The sequence below is a fragment of the Poromitra crassiceps genome (genome assembly GCF_964638095.1).
Source record: "Poromitra crassiceps genome assembly, chromosome: 1".
Lineage (NCBI taxonomy): Eukaryota > Metazoa > Chordata > Actinopteri > Beryciformes > Melamphaidae > Poromitra > Poromitra crassiceps.
Window position 1 is genome coordinate 84,637,435 of NC_139623.1, and position 27,749 is coordinate 84,665,183.

The following is a 27,749-nucleotide window of genomic DNA, read 5'->3' on the forward strand; positions in this document are numbered from 1 at the left end:
GCTAGCCTATCACATTGTGGCACTCCCCTTAGGCAGCCTATCACATGGTTGCTGTGTGAATAAATATGCTTTTCTGTGTCTCATTTAGTCTCTCTAAACCCTGCTGGCTGGCGCACACCCACCACCTCCCCGTCTCCGCCAAGTTCCTTGATTCATCAGTCATCAAGAGAGGTTACACCAGCACCAGTATCCTGAATCCACAGGGGGGTATAAATGGCTGTGCGGTTCGAGCTGACCCAGCTCGATCTCGATATCTCCCTGTGGTGTCAAGCTCCAAAGACTAACTAACTTTTCTCATCATAATATTCTGTAAAGATCATTCATCATCATTATAATAAAATCATTGTTTATTCATCAAGTCTCCTGATTGAATTGTTTACAGTGTTAAAACTGTGTGCTTTCCCTTTTTTGCCATGGCCTTAAGAGCCAGGTCGTGACAGCCAGGTTGCTCACCTACTACAAATCCACGTGGGTCACTCTGCTTTCCTAATCCAGCTCCGTTGGCGGCTGCCACAGTGATCCAGTACTGTTTCCCTGGGCTGAGAGTAGAGATGTCCAGGCTGTGTCGGCTGCTGTCCACTGTCCAGTTCTGATACTGCTGCTCGGTGGAGTCCACACACCACACCTGGGAAGAGAAACAGCTTTTATCCTTAATATATAATATAAGGAATCTGGGCACAGTCATTGATGTTTTTATCTCTGCTTGCTCAGACTGCTGCAACTCTACTCCTGCCAAGTTGTCAAAAGTCCATCTCTAGCCATGCATTAAACACGATGAATCTTAACATTTTCAGGGTTCCCACACTTTTTCACAGACAAAATTCCAAAACTTTTTCATGACTTTTCAAGGACCCAGAATATAATTTCCATGACCATTCGTGACCTTTAAGTTCACCAAATTTACATTGTAGCACCGTGCCCTTCTTCACGCCAAAGCCCTTTTCAGACATGCAGTGAACTCTTGAAAGTGGGAATAGTATGAATATCATGTGATACTAGTGATGTGTCAACCTGTGCAGCAAGGCCTAGATTTTAGATTAGTAATACAAAACATTTATTTTGCATAACATTAGACATATTTTGTGATTTGTATAAACACATTTTAACAATCGCCAAAAACGGTAAATTCAAAACTTTTCCAAAACACACTGTTAATTCCAAACCTTTTCCAGGCCTGAAAAGCACTTTTTCAAATTCCATAACTTTCCAGGAATTTCATGACCATGGGAACCCTGTTAAATTCGACTTTATATCTAACCTTAGGGCTATAAGATCATATTTATATACTGTATATCAGGGATACTCAACTTGCCTTGCCCGGGGGCCACTTTCGTGAAATGATAGAAGGCCAGGGGCCAGTTAATAAACAAACAATATACATTTTTCTGTAGCGGATTATAGGTTTTTGGGGTGTCAACCGGAGTTTAGTCTGACAATGTTGTGCACACCGGATAGTTAAGTTAGTTAGGTTAAGTACATACATACTGTAAGTGCCTGGGTAGCGAGCAGACGGCAGTATTTGACAATTTAGCAGCTAAATCATAGATATAGTCCAGACTGAAATGCTATAACAGAAGTGGAGTATTGGCCAGAATGACATGAACATTTGGACACTTATTCAGCGCGTATCTTGCATGTTGCGTTCAGGTGCACTGTAAAAAAAAAAAAAATGCAATTCCATGGGGCCCGCGGGCCGCAAGTTGAGTATCACTGCTGTATATTGTATTACCTGGTAGCCTTGTATGATACCATTGTGGGTCTCATGAGGAGGAGGCTCCCAACTCAGGTGGACGGTGTTATTGTACTCGCGGCTCACCGTTATGGAGATAGTCAGCGGTGAGGCACTGGGCACTGTGAGAAGAGTATCACCTTAGCCATTATCTTATGGACAAGTTATGGACAAGTTATGGACATTGATTTATGTCGGTGTGTTTTAGTGGCAGATGCCGACCTTTGAACTTGTGTAAAATTCATGAGTTGACCTTCAATAAAAGCACCACTGTACTGTATGTGTATATTTCCACAAATGAATGGGTCCCTTTACCCTAAGCACTCTGAAACCATATATTGAAGCATTCCTCACCTCTCTCAGGAACTCTCAGGTGCCTGGTGTTGCTCTCCCTTCCGTACAAGTTGCTGCCATAGGGGCGCACTTTGAACTCATACTTGTAGCCTCTCTTTAAGGGGCCGACCTGGGTCTGGAAGTTAGGCAGTGTCACCTTCTTCGCTGCCCAGTCAGAGCTGGCAGGCAGCAGAGAGCGGTAGAGGACCTCGAAACCTTCCAGGTAATGTGGCTGGGCGGGTAGGGACTGGAGCTGGCCACAGAGAAAGCACCAGTTGGCTCAATACACCTGTAATAATGTGGGCATCTTCCGACGGGGACTAAAAACACACCTCTTCAGGCTATACCTGGACCCTTCTTGAATTAATAATAATGGACCCTTCTTGAATTAATAATAATAATAATAATAATCCTTCACTATTAACAAATATTAACAAATGCTACTTGTTCCATTTGAGCTTTTTTAGCTGATTTTTTAGCTGATGAAGACGGTGATGCACATTTGATTGCACTATTGTTCACAAAATGTAATAAGTTGTTTTGGATACAAGTATCTGTTAAATTATGTAATGTATGTAATAGAAGTAGTTCACTTCTCTCTCTAACATGATATGAATCCAATACTCTGTGGCAAGTAAAAAAGACCACATGTTAAAATGTTGATACAATCCTCCCCCTACCAGGTTATAACCAGGTTATGCTATGAACAAACTGGTGTGACCAGTGACCACACCCAAAACTGACCAGTGATAGCAGCTTCCCCATACCTTCCACTGTACTTGAGACATGTTGGATCCAGGGGCCAGGATGGTGACATTTTCCAGTGCCACTCGGAGGGCAGACAGCTCTCTGTGGAGGTCTTTCTGCTTGGTGCTTGCTGCCTCTGGAAACACAAAAGAATCATTTCACTTTTTATGATGGACATATGAAACATTTGTGAAGACTAATTACAGTACACAACAAATGGTCATCATGGCCATTGTTTTACCATTGGAGTGATGTGGGAGTTTAATTAACATCTTAAGTCACATCTAACAGACTAATGGGCCTAATTGCAGCAGCATTTGTTCAGAATCCTGGAGTAAGCCCTGTTGGGAAATGGACGTGGATTTCTTTAAGACTTCTCCATACATTTTAGCCTAATTGTATCTGAATTAGATACAAGAATTCCCCCCCATTTTCTCCCAATTGTAAATAGCCAATTTCCCCAGCTGTCCCGGCCGCTGCCCCACCCCCTCTCTGCAGATCTGGGGACTAAGAGCCATGACATACACATACTTCCTCCAATACATGTGCAGTTGCCAGCCGCTTCTTTTCACCTGACAGGTGACAGGATGTAGCACGTGGGAGGATCATGCTATAGAGTACCGCAGGGATGACATCATTTTGTAGTCGGAAGGCGGAAGTCCCGGACTTCCTGGATCTTACGGGAAAAAGTCAGTGGGGTTTTAGAATGTGGATTTCACAAACGTGAATAACGTTTATGCCTTTTGAAGCGTTTTCTAAAAACATGCTTAAAAAAAACGCATTTACGTTTCAAAAGTCATAAAAGTGATTCACGTTTGTGAAGATTATCCTGCTGAACCCAAATTACCTCTCCCATAAACTTTTATAAATAAAGGTTTTATAAAGTTTTGGTCTGAGTGAAATATTCTATGGTCTCTCCCGATTATAGCGTTAGCTGAACCGTTTGGTTTGAACCAGTAAAACTCTTTTTATAAGCATTTTACGAAATGTCTATGGGAAAATAAATGGCGGATGAAAATCTCTGGTACAGTGCTGAAGCAGGAAGTAGGCGGTCACTTTGCCTCTCTATACAGTATTGCTTATTATACGAGGGATCAGCCGAGCAACATTTTGTTAAACAAACCGCGTTTCCGGGTGGAAATGGCAATGGGACCCTATGAAGCGAGCCTTGAGTGCTAACTCTAGCCCCAGCAGTGCGCTGTACATTTTGAAAACTGCGACAGTTCACACAACTTTAACACGACGTGCATATCAATTAGTATACATCAAAATCTTGAGCTACTTCTGCTCTCACTCAGAATGTCAAAATATAAGCAATGTCATGTATACTTTTTGAGATATTAACGTTTGTTTGGCACAACTCAGACTAGTTAACTTCAGACTTCAGACTTCAGACTTCAGACAACTTTTATTAATCCCAGAAGGGCAATTCAGTTTCACAGCCTACCCAATACCTTCAAAAGCTCACAGTGAGCTACAAACTTCAGACATGACAGGACGTAACGTAACAGCATGACATGACATAAACAAACAAATAATGTCAGAGATAACAGATCAGACTCATATAAACATGAACAAGAAATAAAAAGTATACATATATTTCTATATGTAAAGACATGAGAACATGTATAAGAAATAAAAGATATATATCTATATATGTATGAGCAAGCCTAACCTGTTCGTCACAGACAGGATACGTACAGCCTGTTGTGCGCTCATACTGTTGAGTGAAGGCATTCATTTAAAATGACTACTGTCTGTGTTTAACAGCCTGACAGCTGAAGGGAAGAAAGACTTGGAGTACCGGTTAGTTCTCTTAGGGGGCGCATAGTAGCGCCGGCCTGAGGGCATCAGAGCAAATTCACTGGACAAAATGTGGCTAGATTGTCTTATGATCTTTTTTGCCTTCTGTACCACACGTTTCTCCCAGATGGAGCACAGGTTATTCTGCTGGACTCCAATAATCCTGGAGCAGACCTTGACTATAGCGTTTAGGCTATTCCTGTCCTTCACAGACAACACGTTGAACCAGCAAATAAATGAAAAAGTTAAAAGACTTTCAATAAAAGATTGATAAAAATTACAAAGAATGGTGTCACAGACATTAAAGGAACTGAGCTTCCACATTAAGTGGATTCTTTGCTGACCACGCTTGACAATAGACTCTGTGTTCGCCTCAAACTTGAGTTGAGAGTCGAACACTGTTCCTAGATATTTGTATGTCTCTACGATTTCAACATCCACACCATGTATGATGCTAGCTTTTGGTTTGTCACAGTTCTTCCTAAAGTCAATAATTAACTCCTTGGTCTTGGCCACATTAAGATCAAGGAAGTTGTCATCGCACCATTTGACAAAGGCAGGAAGGGCATCTCCATGATCAGACTCTGAGCCCTCAAGAAGAGACAGTAGGGCAGTGTCATCAGAGTACTTCACAAGGAAGCTGCCCTCCTGGAAGGATCTGCAGAGGTCTGTGAACAAAATAAAAAGCAGGGCAGAAAGAACACAACCCTGGGGCGAGCCAGTACTTGAAAACAATAAATTGGACATGTGTCCATTCACTAAAACCTGCTGGATTCTGTTAGTTAAAAAGTCCAAAAAAAGTAACAATAAAAGCTGATCGGGTAAATTAAAATGAGAGGCAAGACGCTCAATCAAGATGTGAGGCTGCATCTTGTTGAAGGCTGAGGAGAAGTCAGCAAATAAGATTCTCACATGAGATCTGGGTTTCTCCAGGTGCCTGTACACTCTGTCTAGGATGAAGAGTTTGGCGTCCTCTACACCTTTACCTGCTTGATAACCGAATTGGAAGGGGTCAAGTTTCCCGTCAATTGAGGAGACAATAATATCCTTTAAAATCTTCTCAAAATTCTTCATCACAAGGGATGTAAGCGCAACAGGTCTAAAATCGTTAAGTTCCTTCGGGTTTTTTGATTTGGGAATGGGGATTATAGTCAATGTTTTCCAAATTGTGGGTATCTGGCCACAGTCAGCGCATATCTGAAAGAGTTTGGTAAAAAGCTCACTGAGCTGGTCAGCACAGTAGCGCAAAAGTGCGCCCACAGATGGCATCTGGGCCAGCAGCCTTTCTTATGTTTATTTTCTTGAATAGGGCTGTGACACATTCCTGAGATATCACAATATCATCCTGAGGTACAAGAGACTCTCTCATCTTGGAAACATGATCAGAAAAATCAGACCTTTCAAAACGAGAGAAAAAAAGAATTAAAGGTGTTTGAGAGGTCGGCGTCATCTACTCCACTGACCCTGGTAAACTGCTTGGACTCAGGAGCACAGTGATTAATGGAGGCCATAGATTTGATCCCTTGCCAGGCTGCTCTGAGATCACCACTACTATATTGCAGTTCTATCTTGTTCTTATACTTTGTTTTGGCCTTCCTTATTTCATTCCTCACTTCTCTGGAGGCAGCCTTTTTATCCAGAGGATCACCAGTATAAAAAGTGTAAAAAGCTGCGGTTCTGAGTGTTTTGCGGTGATTTGTTATTGTTGTGACATCACGCTGATTCCTTGTATACCATACCTAAGGGTGTTTTCGCGCTCTGCCGTAGAAGCACAACCCTTGGTATAATAACCATACCACGGCCTGTCATGAACTATTGCTTAAATTAAGTATAGAGCAGAAATATATTATAGGGAAAGGGTAACGCACAATTTTCTCTCATTAGAGTAGACTTGGTTTTGACATAATGCTCCAGGGATTAAGGGCCCTATCTTCGCAACGGCGGTCATTTTTGCGTTAGCGCCCGTTTTGCGCTGGAATATCGCCGCGCAAAGCCCTAATTGTGGGCGTGTCGGCCCACTGCCCTTCGCGTCATCTCGGCACAAACCTCCATAGGCATGTTTATGCCCAAACCAGTATTCACAAGTGTGAGTGAGATCACTCCCCTTAAAAGCCACAGCGTCACCGCCATCACGTCTGTGACAGCAGCTTCTTTCTTGCTGAGTGCAAGCAGAGAAACAGAGTGAGAGAGAGAGAAAAGAGGGGGAGAGAGAGCAAGAGAGAGAGAGAGAGAGAGAGGGGGGGCGGGGAGAACGAGAGAGGGAAGAGAGAGGGAGAGAATTGGACGATGAACCAGTTCGGATTCGTAACGAATGCCGTGCGTAATGTATCCAAGCGAGGATTTCCTGCACTGCACGGGGAATACTGTTTGTACGCCTGGCGTAGTGGGGTTTTTTGCGCTAAGACCTGCTATTTGGTGGTGTTAAAATTGAGAGCACCCAAGGCCATTTTTTCTAACACATTGTGCTGGAACGCCTATTTTGGCACGGGCAACGCCCAAACCTCTGTTTACGCTCGGAACATAGCGACGGTATCTTCGCCAGAGTGCAAAATGACACTTGCAGAGGAGGCAGATGATAGGCTAGAGGCCCACGGACACGCCTGGGCCACGCCTACACCTGTGTCTGCGCTTAGATCCCAGCGCAAAACTGGATGGTGGAGGCAGACGATAGCTTAAGACGCAGGGAAGATAGCAATAAGAGGCGCGCAAATGATAGCGCCGTACGAAGATAGGGCCCTAATTCTTACCCTCGACCAGTAGTTGTGCGCTGGCAGTGACCACACCCACATCATTCACAGCAGTGCAGGTATATTTCCCTGCATCCTGGGCTGTCACATAGTGGATCTGGAGAGTCTGGTCTGGGTCCACAAGATACCTAGACACAGAGTAATTACTTGTTATTTTATTTTTACAATTTCTTCTAAAATAATTGATACAATTTCTTCTAAAATAATTGAAACTGACATTTTTCTTCATGTTTTATTGGTTTGATTTACAACTTAGAATGTCAGGGAGAAAAATAAGTAAACTATAAAGCTAGGTATTGTTGAAAAAAAAAGAACAGGCAAAATTATACTTCACCAAAGTTCAATTAAAATATCTCAAATGTGACCATTTCCATATTAATATGGAGTGATTATCATGGCCTTGGGAATACAATGATCAACCCACCCAATGTTAAAAAACTGGGCCTTCATAGAAGGTTGTGGGCAGTCAAGCAGTACAGAGACCTCAGACAATAAATCAAGAAGCATACAGAAATGGCTCAAGAGGAAATACTGGACATTTCTATAGTCCATTGAGTCATGATCTATTATGAACTGCATTCCTATACTGAGACTTGAAAGCCACAATTTGGACTCATTTTTAGAAGGTGGCACTGAAAGTGTTGGGAGGCAAAGATCCTTTTCAAAGCTTATGCAACCAAGTACTTGTTCTTCATACATGGTCCAGCCAGGCTTTCTGTGTTTTTTACTTCATTTTTTAAAATGCAGTTCACCTCTTTATACCCTGCTAAGTTAACATGTTTAAGTTTTATATGAAATACATATATGTCTGAAGTGATACTTTTATTTTTAGTTTCAATAATTAGGGCGCAGTATTTTTGACCATAAATGCATTTACATACATGCAATACACTATTTTTACCACTGCACTGCACATCATGGAATTGCTAGTTGTAGAAATGCCATGATTGCACGCACCCACACATATATCATAAATCAACGTTAATGAGGTATAAAGTCTACTTTATAAATGGAACTAGTAACTAGTATTTTTCCTATGGTTACCTGCCGTTGGGCAGTGGCCCCTGCTCTCTGCTCCAGACCACAGCAGGCGGAGGGTCTCCTTTAGCCTGGCAGTAGAACTGGGCGGACTCCCCCATCCTCACAGACACGTTCTCTGGCTTCAGCACCAACACAGGCTTGGCTGCAGTGGGAGGAAAGGGGCTTCAGTGCTGCACTGGACCTTTTGCTCATTTGTGGTAGCTGGTTATTGTGTTGTGCAGGAGTTATGTATTTTTGCCCAATTGATACTAGGATTAAAATAATACAAGTTTTTGAAAGTAAATACTGTGTGGTTTATATCTCATGTAACGTGTGCACCTTCTACACCAAGACAATTTCCGTGTATGTGCAAACATACTATGGCCGAATAAAATAATTCTTATTCTAATGTTGATAAACTCCTAAAAACGAGCTCCTAATTTTTCTTTATTTCCGTCCATATGCAACTCGAGTACAAGGAAAACAACCTGTTGGGCTTTTATCTATTGAGCATTATTTATACAGTAGTAAGTGTGCAAGTCGGCAAGTCACTTCCAGAGAACGTATATGTGTGTAGACCACCGGTTCTCCACCTTTTCCGACTCAAGGCTCACTTGAAAATCTCAAAAATGTGTGCAGCCCACATCTGACCGTAAATACTACGGAGGCCAAATAATGTATTTTCAGAGCACTTTTCATTTTAATGATAAAAGGAGCTGTCCATCAGCACCACACAGAAATCAGAAACTAAAATTGAGGGGCTGTCTGAAATAGGCTAATTAATGAATAATTGGTTACAAATTAAATAACAATATTGTTGAAAAATGCATTCTCATACATAATAATAATAATAATAATAATAATAATAATAATAATAATAATAATGATGAAAAAAAATCACAAAGACCATAATGGAATGAGGAGGAGGAGGAGGAGGAGGAGGAGGAGAAGAAGAAGAAGAAGAAGAAGAAGAAGAAGAAGAAGAAGAAGAAGAAGAAGAAGAAGAAGAAGAAGAAGAAGAAGAAGAAGAAGAAGAGTACTAGACAGAGCCTCAGTCTGGTTCTTGACAGTGGACTGCAGCAGTCAGAGTCAAACACCTGAAAATATATACAGTACCGGTATATATTTTTTAACTTTTATTTTCTCCCACCACTTGTACTTGGCCAATTCCCCCTACTGTCCCGGTCGTTGCTCCACCCCCTCTGCCGATCTAGGGAGAGTTGTAGACTAGCACATGCTTCCTCCGATACATGTGCAGTCATCAGCCGCTTCTATTCACCTGACAGGGGCTTAGTGGTTAGCACTGTTGCCTCACTGCAAGAAGGTCCCGGGTTCGAGCCCCGGCCCATCCCAGGTCCTCTCTGTGTGGAGTTTGCATGTTCTCCCCGTGTTCGTGTGGGTATCCTCCAGGTGCTCCAGTTTCCTCCCACCATCAAAAGACATGTATGTTAGGGTTAATACTTGTGTGTGTGTGTGTGTGTGTGTGTGTGTGTGTGTGTGTGTGTGTGTGTGTGTGTGTGTGTGTGTGTGTGTGTGTGTGTGTGTGTGTGTGTGTGTGTGTGTGTGTGAAAATCCTTTGATTTTCATAAAATGGTTCAGTCCTGCCTCAAGTCCGCCCCCAAACCACGTAGAACTGCCAGCTTCTATCAGAAATGCGTACTGAGTGAGATCATCATCAGCAGCAGCAGCATCATCATGTCTAAATAAGGCAAGAGAGCCAATTAAACAAATGAAATGGTCAAAGTTGACATTGACATTAAGGTATTTTAGATAGGCACCCCCTCCCCCGCCCGAGTATTTCTAAATAGTTTGATGCGGTTTCCCGGCCGCGTGTAACGTTTGTGCTATATGGATGCACAATCAGAATGATTAGAACAGCTGTTTAGATAATCACATTTCTACAAAACCATGGAGTGCTATACCTTATTTTGTTCATAAGAAGGAGGACTTTCCACTTTACAAGTAAGCAGAAATATGAAAGCCTGAGAACGAAAAATAAGTAGTAATTAAATTAGTTACAAACCAGTTTGCAGTAATGAGTAATACACATTATGGATAAGAATGAATTTGATTGTGATATTAAAGATAATGTATATTAAATCGAACATGATGCTGTGATATTGTCCAAATCTCCAAGAAGCCTTTTATTTTTATTTTTTCCTGTGATGGCTATACTATACTAGTCCTACATAATAATTTCCTACTCAGTGGACTTACAGGGTCTGACAGTTTATAGTGAAACTCTTGTCTTGTCCTAACCATAGAACTGTCCTAGTGAATATTATTCAACTTTTGTATATCCTACTGGAAATTAAGCTGTTAGTCCATAGTGAAATAGGCTGTTACTTCACAGAAATGTCTGAGTGTTTACATTTCTTCTAGCCAATATTTAATCAATGCAGGGATTCTATTTTTTTTGCAAGCCATTCATACTAAATCAGTTGTCCCTGGCCTACAACAGTCTATAATAACAGACTCCTGTTGGACTCCATATGTGTATCAATAGTATTTCTAAGTCATTAGTTTACTGATAGTATTTCTTTGTTAACTCTGGGGTATTCAGAGCAAAGAGGGAGAGAGAGACAGAGAGCATGATGAATCAACAGGGCAAGGAGAGCTGGTATAGATGATATGGAGGTGAGTGAGAAAGGGCAAATAATGACATTACAATAGTCTAATCTGAATATTAATTTAAAATGAGATATTCCTCCATATCGGGCTTCAAATGGCCAAAATTGCCGCCCTACGGACGCCGGCGTCTCCGCGGTGGTACAGTGGGTCTCCGCGGTGGTACAGTGGGTCTCCGCGGTGGTACAGTGGGTCTCCGCGGTGGTACAGTAGGTGAGCGCATTTACCTCTACACTACCCAGACGCCCCTAACATTCTGCTAGTGTATTGTGAGAACACTAGTCTCAAGTACTAAGGGACACGTTGTCTCACCCAGCACAGACAGCCGAGCTGCCCTGCTCTCCCTCACTGCCACAGTGTTGCTGGCGACACACACGTAAACTCCAGAGTGGCTCCGCTCTGCAGGGGCGATGATCAGCTTGCCCCTCAGCTCCTACAAACACACTAGAATGAGCAGGTAGGAAAACACAAAAGTCTACAGAGGAAAACATCTAAATGCAATGCAAAATATTCAATGTACTTGTCCTATCACTATCTAATTAGAGCTTACCCATATTTAGGCTGTACATTATATGACTGTAGACAACGCACTAAGTAGGCATCACTGACACTATGCAGTAGACACACTATATTAAAACTGTATCATGTTTCGGGGGACTTACAGTGTAGTGCTGGTCAGTGCTGTTGATAGGGAGGCCGTTCTTCCTCCAGGTGACGTTAGGCTCGGGATGTCCCACTGGAGGACCACAGTTCAACACAGCCACCTCCCCCTCCCCCACCTCCACATCACTGGGCTGCACGCTGAACTCCTCCCGCAACACTACAAAAGCAGAGAACAAAGGTTTGAGGGCTCAATCTCACACCACTTTAGTGGACATGCGATACTAGAAGTGACCAGGACACTTGAGCAGCAGTGCTTCATTTATTTGCTCAGTGTGGACAATGTTTGTCTGTGTGTATGTCTGTCTGTGTGTATGTCTGTCTGTGTGCGTGTCTGTCTGTGTGCATGTCTGTCTGTGTGCGTGTCTGTCTGTGTGCGTGTCTGTGTGTGTGCGTGTCTGTGTGTGTGTGTGTCCGTCTGTGTGCGTGTCCGTCTGTGTGCGTGTCTGTCTGTATGCGTGTCTGTGTGTGTGCGTGTCTGTGTGTGTGCGTGTCTGTGTGTGTGCATGTCTGTCTGTGTGCGTGTCTGTGTGTGTGCGTGTCTGTGTGTGTGCATGTCTGTGTGTGTGCGTGTCTGTCTGTGTGCATGTCCATCTGTGTCCGTGTCCGTCTGTGTGCGTGTCTGTGTGTGTGCGTGTCTATGTGTCTGTGTGCATGACAGTCTGTGTGTGTGTGTGTGTGTCTGTCTGTGTGCGTGTCTATGTGTCCAATCCATGTCTGTCTGTGTGCATGTCTGTGTGTGTGCGTGTCTGTCTGTGTGCATGTCTGTCTGTGTGTATGTCTGTCTGTGTGTGTCTGTGTGTGCGCGTGTCTGTGTGTGTGCGTGTCTGTGTGTGCGTGTGTGTGTGTGCGTGTCTGTGTGTGTGCGTGTCTGTCTGTGTGCGTGTATGTGTCTGTGTGCGTGTCTGTCTGTGTGCGTGTCTGTCTGTGTGCGTCCGTGTGTATCTTTAATGCATGCCCACACCCCAGGTCGGATTGGGCTGAAATTTCGTATGGGGGTGGGTTATGATCCGGGGAAGGTCATGGGCAGGTTGGAAAGCCCTACAAACCACCTCATGCCCACACCCCAGGTCGGATTGGGCTGCAAAGGTGTATGGCTTTGTATTATGATCCAGCGAATTCCATGACAAGGTTCTAAAGTCCTGAAAACCACCTCGACACCACCATCATTTCCAGCCAAGCAAAATGTTGTGCCTATTTAACCCAGGCAATGCGAGTGTCGGTGGAATTTCGGCTCGGGTCCAAATTCAATTTCAGCTCGGGCAGTCACAAGCACGCATTGTGATTGGCTGTACCTGCAGGTGGTGGGATCAACGTGGTTAAAATGGCCGACAGCTTTAGATTAGCTAACAAGCTAACGCTAAGCTATTGATGTTATCCGACATGATAGACATTAAAAATATGAATCAGGGTCAGGGTTAGGGTTAGACCAAGCTGAGCACATCCGGTAGGGCGAGCCGAATCTGTCTGTAGCCCGAGTCAAATCCATACCTGCACCAGGTACATTGCTAGTTAGTATTGGACATGTTGTTGTTCTTTGGTGTCAGTTAGTGTTGGCCATACTTCATGCACTCACTCAGAAGACAAAAACAAAGCAATTAACCTAACAATATTCAAATGCCAAGATGTTCATGTTCTGGATCCCCAAACAGACACACATTCTACCACAGACAAATGTTGCTGTGTCATTATTTATCAGTATACACACTGTATACTGTAATATACATTACACACACATACTGTAGTGTAGTATACACACACACTGTATACTGTAATATACATTACACACACATACTGTAGTGTAGTATACACACACACTGTATACTGTAATATACATTACACACACATACTGTAGTGTAGTATACACACACACTGTATACTGTAGTACGCACGCACGCATGCACGCACACACATACACAGTTTACAGTCCCTGAAGCAAACACCCTGCACACCACAGTATGTAGCTATACAGCTGTAAAAACAGCCTGCACACCACAGTATGTAGCTATACAGCTGTAAAAACAGCCTGCACACCACAGTATGTAGCTATACAGCTGTAAAAACAGCCTGCACACCACAGTATGTTGTAACACCCAGGCCACAGTGTGGCCTGTCTCTAGAATGAGTGTCAGTGAGGGCGCGCCAGGCTGCAGCAGAGGAACGAGGTGAAGTGCTGAAACGGCCAGGGCGCGCGGAGGCCAAGCCGTTGCTGTCCATGGTGCTGGACAGTCTTCCCGCGTTGAGCGGCGCAGCGGGAGAAAGCGGCCTATTAGAAAACAGTGACATCAGTTCTTACTAATTCTGTGATTGTCTGCACCTGGTTGGCCGCCTATATAACCCTCTCTGCTTTCAGACCCCGTTGCTGATCGTTGTTTCACTGCTGCTGTGTCACCGCCTGTTCCTGTCCGAGTGCTCCTGTGAACCGTTCTGGACTAAACCCTACCTTCTGGGAAACCGGGCTCCAAGCCTCTGGACTGAACTTGCTTGCTTCTGACTTAAGTTTATTGTCGGTCATCCGACCCTGTTTAAGTAGTTTCTCAGTTCCTTGTTTTATTTGTGAATTCTTGAAAATCAGTAAAAGATTTAAAACTGATTATTGACTTTGTCGTCTCTGCTCATGGGTCCAATACCACAGCATGACAGTACGATCAGCCTAAAAAGAAATGGACCCAGCAGAGAAACGCCTGTTTGCAGCAAAAGTAGCTGCCTTCGACCGGACAGTGGCTCAGCTCATGGCCTCTCCTCACCATCTTCAAACATCATGTATGGAGGACATTACAGCCCAGCAGTACTGGTTTAAGGAGAGGCCGTGGGTGAGTCACTTTATTCCCCACCTGGATGTGATACGTGCTAGGCTGGATGAGTATCTGCACCCCCAACCCAAGCCTCTGTCTCAGCCCAGTGTCAAGGCCAACCATGCCAGTGAAGAAAAAAAAATTACTCTTCTTCAGTTTTTGGCTCAAGAGGCAGCCCTGTATGCTGAACGCCAGCAAGCTAGCACTCGGCTATGTAGGGTCCAGCACAATAGCTCCCAGCTAGCTAGCCCCCAGCTAGGCTCACATAGTCCGTCCCCCCGTCGACGCCGGCGGGCTTCCAGCGGCTGGCACTGTGGGACTGGCCTCCACCAAAATAGCTTCCTGCTAGCTAGCCCTCAGCTAGCTAGTCTCCAGCCAGCTAGCTCTCAGCTGAGTAGCTTTCCTCAGGTTAAATCTAGCCCTACTTCACTGCCCAGTGCTACAGAGCCTCCACTGCCCAGTGCTACAGAGCCTTCACTGCCTAGTGTTAAAGAGTCTTCACTGCCTAGTGCAATAGAATCTCCACTGCCCAGTGCTACAAAGCCTTCACTGCCTAGTGTTAAAGAGTCTTCACTGCCTAGTGCAATAGAATATCCACTGCCCAGTGCTACAGAGCCTTCACTGCCTAGTGTTAAAGAGTCTTCACTGCCTAGTGCAATAGAATCTCCACTGCCCAGTGCTACAAAGCCTTCACTGCCTAGTGTTAAAGAGTCTTCACTGCCTAGTGCAATAGAATCTCCACTGCCCAGTGCTACAGAGCCTTCACTGCCTAGTGTTAAAGAGTCTTCACTGCCTAGTGCAATAGAATCTCCACTGCCCAGTGTTATAGAGCCTTCACTGCCTAGTGTTACAGAGTATTCACTGCCTAGTGCTGTAGAGCCTTCACTGCCTAGTGCTGTAGAACCTTCACTACCTAGTGTTACCAAGCCTTCACTGCCCAGGGTTATAGAGCACTCACTGCCCAGTGCTACGGAGCCTCCAGTCTCTGTTCCCCATGGTCTGATGGTTCTGGTGCGGCCTGTTCCTGTGCTGCGGGAGCCACCGGTTGCTGCGCCCCGCAGACTTCCGGTGCCACGGGAGCCACCGGTTGCTGCGCCCCGCAGACTTCCGGTGCCACGGGAGCCACCGGTTGCTGCGCCCCGTAGACTTCCGGTGCCACGGGAGCCACCGGTTGCTGCGCCCCGCAGACTTCCGGTGCCACGGGAGCCACCGGTTCCTGCGCCCCGCAGACTTCCTGTGCCACGGGAGCCACCGATTCCTGCGCCCCGCAGACTTCCTGTGCTACGGGAGCCACCTGTTCCTACACCCCGTAAGCTTCCTGTGGTGCAGGAACTTCCTGTGCTGGGTGTGCCACTGGTCCCGATGTCTCGCAGGTACTCTGGTCTTGTGTCTCCTAGCTCCAGCCCTGGTCTTCCGCCTCCTGACTCCGGTCCTGGTCCTCCGTCTCCTGGCTCCGGTCCTGGTGTTTCGCCTCCTGGCTCTGGTCCTGGCGTCCCGCCTCCTGGCTCCGGTCCGGGCGTCCCGCCTCCTGGCTCCGGTCCGGGTGTTCCGCCTCCTGGCTCCGGTCCTGGTGTTTCGCCTCCTGGCTCCGGTCCTGGCGTCCCGCCTCCTGGCTCCGGTCCTGGTGTTTCGCCTCCTGGCTCCGGTCCTGGCGTCCCGCCTCCTGGCTCCGGTCCTGGTGTTTCGCCTCCTGGCTCTGGTCCTGGCGTCCCGCCTCCTGGCTCCGGTCCGGGTGTTCCGCCTCCTGGCTCCAGTCCTGGTCTTCCTCTGGGGTCTGGTTTTCCGGGCCGTCCCCCTGACCTTCTCTGTCTGCCTGGCAGTCCGCCTGGCCGTCCGCCAGACCTGCTCCGCCAGTTGGGCCAGTCCCCAGGTCGTCCACCTGAGGTCGTCGGCTCCGCCCTTTCTTCACCCGGGTCTCTGGTTCTTGTGTCCCGCCTCCGGGTCCCCCTCCACCCACCCTGCTCAGTGTTTCAGGGGAACGTCTGGAAGCCGTTCCTAAGGAGGGGGCAGTGTAACACCCAGGCCACAGTGTGGCCTGTCTCTAGAATGAGTGTCAGTGAGGGCGCGCCAGGCTGCAGCAGAGGAACGAGGTGAAGTGCTGAAACGGCCAGGGCGCGCGGAGGCCAAGCCGTTGCTGTCCATGGTGCTGGACAGTCTTCCCGCGTTGAGCGGCGCAGCGGGAGAAAGCGGCCTATTAGAAAACAGTGACATCAGTTCTTACTAATTCTGTGATTGTCTGCACCTGGTTGGCCGCCTATATAACCCTCTCTGCTTTCAGACCCCGTTGCTGATCGTTGTTTCACTGCTGCTGTGTCACCGCCTGTTCCTGTCCGAGTGCTCCTGTGAACCGTTCTGGACTAAACCCTACCTTCTGGGAAACCGGGCTCCAAGCCTCTGGACTGAACTTGCTTGCTTCTGACTTAAGTTTATTGTCGGTCATCCGACCCTGTTTAAGTAGTTTCTCAGTTCCTTGTTTTATTTGTGAATTCTTGAAAATCAGTAAAAGATTTAAAACTGATTATTGACTTTGTCGTCTCTGCTCATGGGTCCAATACCACAGCATGACAGTATGTAGCTGCTATACAGCTGTAAAAACACCCTGCACACCACAGTATGTAGCTATACAGCTGTAAAAACACCCTGCACACCACAGTATGTAGCTATACAGCTGTAAACAGCCTGCACACCACAGTATGTAGCTATACAGCTGTAAACACCCTGCACACCACAGTATGTAGCGATACACCTGTAAAAACAGCCTGCACACCACAGTATGTAGCTATACAGCTGTAAAAACAGCCTGCACACCACAGTATGTAGCTATACAGCTGTAAAAACAGCCTGCACACCACAGTATGTAGCTATACAGCTGTAAAAACAGCCTGCACACCACAGTATGTAGCTATACAGCTGTAAAAACAGCCTGCACACCACAGTATGTAGCTATACAGCTGTAAAAACAGCCTGCACACCACAGTATGTAGCTATACAGCTGTAAAAACAGCCTGCACACCACAGTATGTAGCTATACAGCTGTAAAAACAGCGTGCACACCACAGTATGTAGCTATACAGCTGTAAAAACATCCTGCACACCACAGTATGTAGCTATACAGCTGTAAAAACATCCTGCACACCACAGTATGTAGCTATACAGCTGTAAAAACAGCGTGCACACCACAGTATGTAGCTATACAGCTGTAAAAACAGCGTGCACACCACAGTATGTAGCTATACAGCTGTAAAAACAGCGTGCACACCACAGTATGTAGCTATACAGCTGTAAAAACAGCGTGCACACCACAGTATGTACTGTAGCTATACAGCTGTAAAAACCATGGAGTGGAGTGGACTTGACTCATTACCAGCTACAAAGGCAGACTTTAAACCTTCCTTTACAGCCCATTAGCCATGCATTCAATTTAAAACCTATTTTCACTCTCCAATTGAGTGACTAAGCTTTTCAAACAAAAGCTGACAGGTAATGACAGGCAGCAAACAACTAGATTTACATTCATTCTTCTTGCCCAAAACCATTATATCGGTGCAAAGGCTGTCTCCACACCATTAAACAGGCATGTTGGAAAAGATGTTTCTTTGCGATTACAGACTGAAACTCATTATCTGCTGTCCTAATGTGCTTTTCCCCCCATGCTGTCATCACAATGCTGTTGCCCACTGCAGCTTTGAGGCTCTGTGTCCTGCATAGACTCCAGGAAGAGTAGCTGCTACATGTGGAGCTCATGGCCGAGCTCTGCATAGGGATCCTGATAAGTAAACAGCGGGGGTCGGAGGTCAATTACCGCCACTGTTTGACCCCCTCCCCTCTGACAAACATTGACATTGGACCCCTGCACCCATCTGTCTCTGTCATCACATACATCTCCATCATCCATGACTTTCATATAGTATATATATAATATATATATATATAATATATAATAGGTGTGGGGTTGGAGGAAGTAGCTGCAGGGGATCTGACCATATGGGGATCTGGAGTGTAGATATGGGGCTCTATTCTCCCCCTGGCCTTAGGCGCTAAACTGGCCTTAAACGCAAAAAAGACGCTTTACGCCTGCCTACCGCTGACTCGGGAAGATAAAGATACCGTCATCTTTTTAAGCCCCGGAATGCGCTTTATGCTGAAGAGACGTGGCACAGTGCCAGAATAGGCCAGAATGGGCGTTTCGGCCTTAAATACCAGCCTAAAGCGATCTTCCCAACTGGCGTTAATTTTGCGGGTTAACGCTTTTCAAAACCAGGCCTTATTCAGTGCGCCAGCTCCCCTACCAAACGCCACACACAGACATACATTTGCATCTCTCCCAGGCCAGCATGCATTGAGGCTTAAGACATTTTCACAAGAAAAAGCAACCAAATCAGCCTATATTTATAAATATTAATATTTATAATATTTATGTTAACACAACATGCAATAACATTTAAATATTGGACAAAATAAAACATAAAAATCAAAACACAACCCTATGTGAAACATACATGTAATCCAGGTCATATATAATGTATCCGTCGCAAATACGTGTTATAGTTGAGTGACAACCATAACACGGTTGTACTGTAATGTCCGCTCCAACAAGACTTTACATAATGTAGGCTATATTTATGTTGCATCATTTAGCCTGTGTTGTGATGTGCAGGAGCAGCAGGTAGCCTACAAGTTATAAAACTAAGCCTGCCCTGAATCAGCCGAGTGGGGGTGCTTGTTCACTATTGTTTACAACATATAAAGATCATGGAAGTGGATGGTATCAGGAATGTCACCGATAGTTAATGTTCTATATTGTACAGGGAGACCATCAGCCCTGCTGAACAGATCTGTATTTGCCTGTAGGTTGAATGGTTTTATTTAGGCTATGATCTGTGATGCGCTGAGATATCCAAATTGCCATGAAGAGATGACAGCATGCAGCCGCAACCGGAGTTACCGGACTGGAGCATCTCGGTGGATCGGGACCTTGGATGGGAAGAATGTGATTGGTTTACTGGAGACCACCAATCCAACACTTGTGAATAATTATACGCTTAAAAAGGCGTGGTTAAATCATTAGCGCCGCGGATTCTGCTGTTTAGTGCCAAGGAAAAATTAGGGAATGCGCCTGACCATGCCCACTAATAGCGACGGGCCATAAACGCAAATTTAAGGCCAGGGGGAAGATAGAGCTCCTGGGCAATCAAGTGCTTTGGTATTGGCTCACAGATCTCACAGGTCTGTCTGTCTGTCTGTCTGTCTGTGTGTGTGTGTGTGTGTGTGTGTGTGTGTGTGTGTGTGTGTGTGTTTATTCCAGTCAAGCTTAATCTTCCTTACTGGCATTGTTAAGGCTACATCCTCACTAAGTCGTTTGCATGAATGGAGCAGAATAATCTATCTCTGTCCACACACGTCTTCTCCTGCATCCATACCAGCTCCCCTTCCCCTCTTCTTCTCCCTAGAAGGACGCTGTGGTTATGAGAAATATAAAAAAATTAAATAATTGTATATTTTATTTTACAGTGGTGCACGAGAGAGAGACAGAGAGAGAGAGAGAGAGAGAGACAACGGGCCCTATCGTCGTACGGCGCTATTGTTTGCGCAGCCGTTTGCGCACCTCTTATGCTATCTTCCCTGCGTCTTAAGCTATCGTCTGCCTCCACCATCCAGTTTTGCGCTGGAATCTAAGCGCAAACACAGGTGTAGGCGTGGCCCAGGCATGTCGGTGTGCCTCTTAGCCTATCATCTGCCAGTGTCATTTTGCGCTCTGGCGAAGATACCATCGCCATGTTCCGAGCGTAAACAGAGATTTGGGCGTTGCCCGTGCCAAAATAAGCGTTCCAGCACAATGTGTTAGAAAAAAGGTCCTTTGGTGCTCTCAATTTTAACGCCACCAAATAGCAGGTCTTAGTGCAAAAAACCCCACTACGCCAGGCATACGCCTGAGCGCACACAGTATTCTCCACGTAGTGCAGGAAATCCTCGCTTGGATACATTACGCACGGCATGGATGTCACTCTCTCTCCAACACCTCGTGCGCGCACACACTCTTCCCTCCTCAGAATGCCACGTTGATTTTCAACTATAGCCTACATTGCAGAAAAAACACAACTTGATTTAAAAATGAGAATTTGTTTGTGATGGTTTTATTAGGCTACATAATTCCCGACCATACAGGTCTGTGGTGTGAGGTAACAGTAGATTGGTTTTGAGAAAGTTGTGCCGGCCAGTAGGCTATACAGTTTCCCTCTTTCCCCGCAATTGCACCATGCAGCAATAGCTTAAAGGAACACTCCGCCCATTTTCAACCAGCTTTGTATCATTAGAACATCAGTAGTATATCAGAAAACTGTAAACGGTTTTGAAGTCTGTCATTTAATTTGACAGTTATTGAGTGTTAAAGTGTGGACCAGTGACATCACTGGTCCACACTAACTCAAATTAATAACTCATTAACTCAAATCAACTCTCAAACTGTAAACGGTTTTGAAGTCATTCATCTAGTTTGACAGTTATTGAGAGTTGATTTGATCAGAAAGACTACATACACTAAGTGACGTCACTTTCTCTACCGGCAAAGCTGAAGACCGGCGACATGCCACGAGCTTCCATGAGCTATGTAGTTTTTATACGAAACTAACCCCTACGTTTCAGTTTGACGACAAACTGTGACTTTCTTGACATGCAAAGTTATGTTTTAAATTGACAAAATTAGCGTTCGCACCCCGTGGCACAATTCAAACGGGATCAAAAAAGTAACCTTATTCTCCGTCCACCACCATTCATATTTTTTATTATCGCAACGTTGTCGTATAAACGCCGATCAGACGGCCAAGCCGCAACAAAAGTTTACTGTTTTATACAGATACCGTTGTCGTCTAAACAATCCTTTATTCTGCATGTTATGAGTTCTCCGTCGAATGTGCCTCCGGGTGTAGGTGTCGGGTGGGCGGATTCGAGAATCTTACAGAGACTGGCCTTTTGTCTAAAACCAAAACTCTTATCTTAGATCAAGCCACTTGTAGCTGAAGTAACCTTTTAATACTGCTGTCTAGCCCTCTTTGTTCTACACACTTGCTTGGGTGAACACCATGCCATTGTTTGCAGACAATTAAACAAATGGACGTTTCTCGACTTTCCAGCCTCAGATTATTCTTATAGAAATTTCTACCACATAAACATTATCACATCACATCATTATGTGCAAATAATATAATTTTGATATATCACGATTCTTTTCACGATTCATTTTTCTGCCCCACAATATGTATTGTCACATGATTGTATATATTATTATTGTGCATAAACAACTTAACCCTAAACATCTCCAAAACCAAGGAGATGGTTGTGGACTTGGATGGTTGTGGTTGTGGAGATATCATTGTGGTTTGGTTAATGTCATTGTGGTTTGGTTAATGTCATTGTGGTTTGGTTAATGTCATTGTGGTTTGGTTAATGTCATTGTGGTTTGGTTAATGTCATTGTGGTTTGGTTAATGTCGTTGTGGTTTGGTTAATGTCATTGTGGTTTGGTTAATGTCATTGTGGTTTGGTTAATGTTGTTGTGGTTTGGTTAATGTTGTTGTGTTTTCTGATTTGTCGTTGTGTTTTCTTATTTGTCGTTGTGTTTAGTAATATGTCGTTGTGTTTTCTGATTTGCGGTTGTGATTTGCACTTCAGGGCCACCGTAGGAGCAGCAGGTAAAAGTTATAAAACTAAGCCTGCACTGAATGAGCCTTGTTCGTTATTGTGAAAATTAGCGTTAGCATAGGATAGCGTTAGCACAATACTGAGGGTTCCAAAATGTCGCCGATATGCTGGGATGCGTTTACAACATGTCTAAAGATCATGGAAGTGGATGGTATCAGGAATGTCACCGATAGTTACAGGTGAGCTTACAACCTTTATCTGAAGGTAATAGAAGTGTATGGATGCATCGGGACCACTGGGGGAGCGAGCCAACACTAGTCAAAGCTGTCAGGGTCTGTAGTCAGTGTAGCTCGAGGCTAAATTAGCCTCGAGCATATTAGCCTGGCTAATATGCTAGCGTGATGGCAGGCAGACAGGAGTCGGCTAATTAGCATTGGCCAAAGTTTTGCAATGAAAGCTAGAGCAGTTTCCTGAAATGCATTCTATTTCTAAACAGCCGAAATATTCAAATAAAACAACACAGTGTATTGCTGGTAGTGGCCGTGACACCGGTGCTGCCCTACTGGGGCAGTGGGTTAGAGAAACTATCCGGGGGGGAATGCAGGATTGCAGCCAAACACCCTCTCGAGGCAGTGGATCTGCTGGGCCCAGTTGTCGCAGCCAATCCAGCCTGATGTCCGAGTCTCCGGGAAACTGATGCACTGCACACTGGTGTAGCTTTTGCACCCGGGAACACAACACTTTCGACCCATGACTATCCCTAACCTGTCCCTGGCCCCAAAACTAAACTCAACAAACAAACAGACGAACATGTATTTTTATTTTTACAAACACATCTGTTTGTTTGTAAAACAAAGCTATCTGACGTACTCTAAAACTAAACCTAAACTACTAAATACTACAAAGACAGATGAACACTTTTTTTTGACAAACAAACAAACACAACCTAGGCCAGGGGTAGCCAAACTACGGCCCGCGGACTGCGGCCCACTGCCCGTTTTTAAGTGGCCCGCCATGAATTTAAAAAAAAAAAAAAAAAAGTATTGCTAAAAACATTTATCTGTTTTTCTGTTTTAAAGTTGAAAAAACTATTGAAAATGGGTTATACTTGAGTACCCTGACCTGGTCTATTTATTTTTAAACATTTTTAATACTGAATGAATGTTTAATACTAATGTTATGTTAAATTATCTCTGTCTTAACCTGTTGGCACAGGAAAAGAAAATTTTAAAACATACAGAAATACCCATTGTAATAGGTGAGCACATCGATAAACTATGTGTCATATATTTATTTAGGTAGAAATAACATTTTTGATGGCACAAGGGTTTTCTGGTCAATTCTTTTTGCCGCGAAAACTGCCGTGCTTAATATTGTTTTCTGTATGCGGCCCACAAGCAAAAAAGTTTGGCCACCCCTGACTAGGCTATCTGACGTACTCTAACTCAACAGGACTTTGACCTGATTGGCTGAGTCCCGCAGCTCTCACCCAAAGGCTGAAAAGGCTTCCTCTGATTGGTGTGGAGCAGACATCACTCAACAGAACACTCTAATGCATGAAGTCTCTTGTGAAGTCGTGCTTAGATTCATTTCGGACAAAGCCACTTGTAACACCAGCTCTGCTCTGCGTGCGCTGGCCAAAAAGAGAAGTTAAGGGCCCTCACTGCTTCAGGGTATGAGCTGTTACGCAGGCAATTAGTTATTCTCTTGATGATGCGTGCCCTTTTTCCAGAAGGGAGGGGGACAAAAAGTGCATTGGCTGGGTGTATGTAGGTATTATAGATGTGCATTGGTTGTGTGTATGTAGGTATTATAGATGTCATAGACTGGGTGTATGTAGGTATTATAGATGTGCATTGGCTGGGTGTATGTAGGTATTATAGATGTGCATTGGCTGGGTGTATGTATGTATTATAGATGTGCATTGGCTGGGTGTATGTAGGTATTATAGATGTCACAGACTGTGTATATGTAGGTATTATAGATGTGCATTGGCTGGGTGTATGTAGGTATTATAGATGTGCATTGGCTGGGTGTATGTAGGTATTATAGATGTCACAGACTGTGTATATGTAGGTATTATAGATGTGCATTGGCTGGGTGTATGTAGGTATTATAGATGTCACAGACTGTGTATATGTAGGTATTATAGATGTGCATTGGCTGGGTCTATGTAGGTATTATAGATGTGCATTGGCTGGGTGTATGTAGGTATTATAGATGTCACAGACTGTGTATATGTAGGTATTATAGATGTGCATTGGCTGGGTGTATGTAGGTATTATATATGTCACAGACTGGGTGTATGTAGGTATTATAGATGTGCATTGGCTGGGTGTATGTAGGTATTATAGATGTGCATTGGCTGGGTCTATGTAGGTATTATAGATGTCACAGACTGTGTATATGTAGGTATTATAGATGTGCATTGGCTGGGTGTATGTAGGTATTATAGATGTCACAGACTGTGTATATGTAGGTATTATAGATGTGCATTGGCTGGGTGTATGTAGGTATTATAGATGTCACAGACTGTGTATATGTAGGTATTATAGATGTGCATTGGCTGGGTGTATGTAGGTATTATAGATGTCACAGACTGTGTATATGTAGGTATTATAGATGTGCATTGGCTGGGTCTATGTAGGTATTATAGATGTCACAGACTGTGTATATGTAGGTATTATAGATGTGCATTGGCTGGGTGTATGTAGGTATTATAGATGTCACAGACTGTGTATATGTAGGTATTATAGATGTGCATTGGCTGGGTGTATGTAGGTATTATAGATGTCACAGACTGTGTATATGTAGGTATTATAGATGTGCATTGGCTGGGTGTATGTAGGTATTATAGATGTCACAGACTGTGTATATGTAGGTATTATAGATGTGCATTGGCTGGGTGTATGTAGGTATTATAGATGTCACAGACTGTGTATATGTAGGTATTATAGATGTGCATTGGCTGGGTGTATGTAGGTATTATATATGTCACAGACTGGGTGTATGTAGGTATTATAGATGTGCATTGGCTGGGTGTATGTAGGTATTATAGATGTGCATTGGCTGGGTCTATGTAGGTATTATAGATGTCACAGACTGTGTATATGTAGGTATTATAGATGTGCATTGGCTGGGTGTATGTAGGTATTATAGATGTCACAGACTGTGTATATGTAGGTATTATAGATGTGCATTGGCTGGGTGTATGTAGGTATTATAGATGTCACAGACTGTGTATATGTAGGTATTATAGATGTGCATTGGCTGGGTGTATGTAGGTATTATAGATGTCACAGACTGTGTATATGTAGGTATTATAGATGTGCATTGGCTGGGTGTATGTAGGTATTATAGATGTCACAGACTGTGTATATGTAGGTATTATAGATGTGCATTGGCTGGGTGTATGTAGGTATTATAGATGTGCATTGGTTGGGTCTATGTAGGTATTGTAGATGTCACAGACTGGGTGTATGTAGGTATTATAGATGTCACAGACTGGGTGTATGTAGGTATTATAGATGTCACAGACTGGGTGTATGTAGGTGTTGTAGATGTCACAGACTGGGTGTATGTAGGTATTGTAGATGTCACAGACTGGGTGTATGTAGGTATTGTAGATGTCACAGACTGGGTGTATGTGGGTATTATAGATGTCACAGACTGGGTGTATGTAGGTATCATAGATGTCACAGACTGGGTATATGTAGGTATTATAGTTGTGCATTGGTTGGGTCTATGTAGGTATTATAGATGTCACAGACTGGGTGTATGTAGGTATTATAGATGCCACAGATGCTTGGCAAGTCTTGACCAATGATTTGTAATGCTGTTTTCACAACCATATTCAGCTCCTCTCAATCCTCAGCTGAGTAGTTTCTGAACCAAACTGTGATAGAGAACGTGAGCACTCTCTATCACAGCTCGGTAGAAGTCACACATCACTGCCTTTGAGACTTTTACTTCTTGACTTGCCATTCCTTTACGATAAGGCTTACATTGACATTCCAGTTAAGAGATGACGGGCCCTATCTTCACAAAAGCGGTAATTTAGCGTTTGCGCTCGTTTTAAAGCTGTGCGCAATGCAAATTGGGGGCGGGCACAAGTGCATGCCTGTTATAATTGTACTGGGCATAGGTGTGCCACATGCCAAAGCAAGCGCTTCAGTGCTAAAATGTGGGGATAGATGGCATTATCCTATCGTCAGCAGCGCACATTTACTTTGCGCTAAGAGCTTTGAAAAGCACCTCTTATCTGCGCTCCAGGCGCTAAAACACTCGCTGCGCTTGATCGCACCATAATCTCCGCGCAGCGCAGCGCAGAAACATCATTACGCACAGACGTGCCACCCCAGGACATCAAATTCTGCTGCTAAAATTGGGTAACCAGCAGATTATTCGGTGAGGCAATCAACTATAATTCACTGAGAAACTTTTATCACATTGCAAGGAGGGGTTATGGTAAATTAATTAAGAAAACTTGTACATTGTAGCCTACTTGCAATAGGCTATTCACCTTCACCTGCTATAACCTGGAGGGTTGTTGGCATCACAGCCGATCTGTCACAAGCTCTCTCCATCTCTCTCTGTCCTCGGCGGCAGCTCAGTGTTTCACCGAGTTTTAATTGAGTCCACTGTAAATCCTCCAATCTTTTATTTTGTCTCCGCCGTTTATCCGCTGCAAACACGTTTCTATTGTCCTACCTCAGTCAACAAAATAACCTGAATTGCATCGAAACTCAGATGTTTTTAACAGGTATATGATGTGATGGTGTCGTTATGAGATAGGAATAATATAGTATATACAGTCAATAGGCCTACACCTATCCAAATTACGCATGGGGAGAATTACAGCATGCCTCACGCAAACTGTATTACATGGACAGCAAGACGGGAATCTGGTTTGATTGATCGCCCAGGCATTGCCAGGCCACACCTGTGAATAATTCTGGTAGTTAACACCAATTATATCATTTTTAAACAGTTATGTTTCTGTATAAATCATTACAATATGTTCCCGTGAGGTGGGGATGAGTTTTGCTACTGCCTGGCGGGGGTGCAAAACTCGGCATAACACCTGGACAGTGGACTGTAATCTTCCCTGCCTTAAGGCATGCCCAAACAGGTGCGCTAGGGGATATCGCCTGTATGAAGTCCACAACTGTCATTGTGGTTTGGTTAATGTCGTTGTGGTTTGGTTAATGTCGTTGTGGTTTGGTTAATGTCATTGCGGTTTGGTTAATGTCATTGCGGTTTGGTTAATGTTGTTGTGTTTTCTGATTTGTTGTTGTGTTTTCTTATTTGTCGTTGTGTTTAGTAATATGTTGTTGTGTTTTCTTATTTGTTGTTGTGTTTTCTTATTTGTCGTTGTGTTTAGTAATATGTTGTTGTGTTTTGGTTAATGTCATTGCGGTTTGGTTAATGTCATTGCGGTTTGGTTAATGTTGTTGTGTTTTCTGATTTGTTGTTGTGTTTCTTATTTGTCGTTGTGTTTTCTTATTTGTTGTTGTGTTTTCTGATTTGCAGTTGTGATTTGCACTTCAGGGCCACCGTATGCTCCTGCACATCACAGCACAGGCTAAATGATGCGACATAACATTATGTAAAGTCATGGCATAAATGTGTTTTTATTGAAAAAGTGCGC

At 44.2% G+C, this 27,749-nt stretch overlaps 1 protein-coding gene across 1 annotated transcript in view; it reads right to left on the reverse strand.

Moving 5' to 3' along the window:
• robo4 (roundabout, axon guidance receptor, homolog 4) overlaps positions 1-27,749 on the reverse strand; it is a gene marked incomplete at its 5' end in the record, with an annotated part of 65,428 nt that overhangs the window by 23,189 nt on the left and 14,490 nt on the right. The window contains 8 exons of the mRNA XM_083659630.1: positions 454-625; positions 1,730-1,851; positions 2,084-2,315; positions 2,830-2,945; positions 7,360-7,487; positions 8,404-8,542; positions 11,320-11,440; positions 11,670-11,827. Of these exons, the coding sequence (XP_083515756.1) occupies positions 454-625; positions 1,730-1,851; positions 2,084-2,315; positions 2,830-2,945; positions 7,360-7,487; positions 8,404-8,542; positions 11,320-11,440; positions 11,670-11,827 (1,188 nt within the window). The remainder of the gene's footprint in view (positions 1-453; positions 626-1,729; positions 1,852-2,083; positions 2,316-2,829; positions 2,946-7,359; positions 7,488-8,403; positions 8,543-11,319; positions 11,441-11,669; positions 11,828-27,749) is intronic.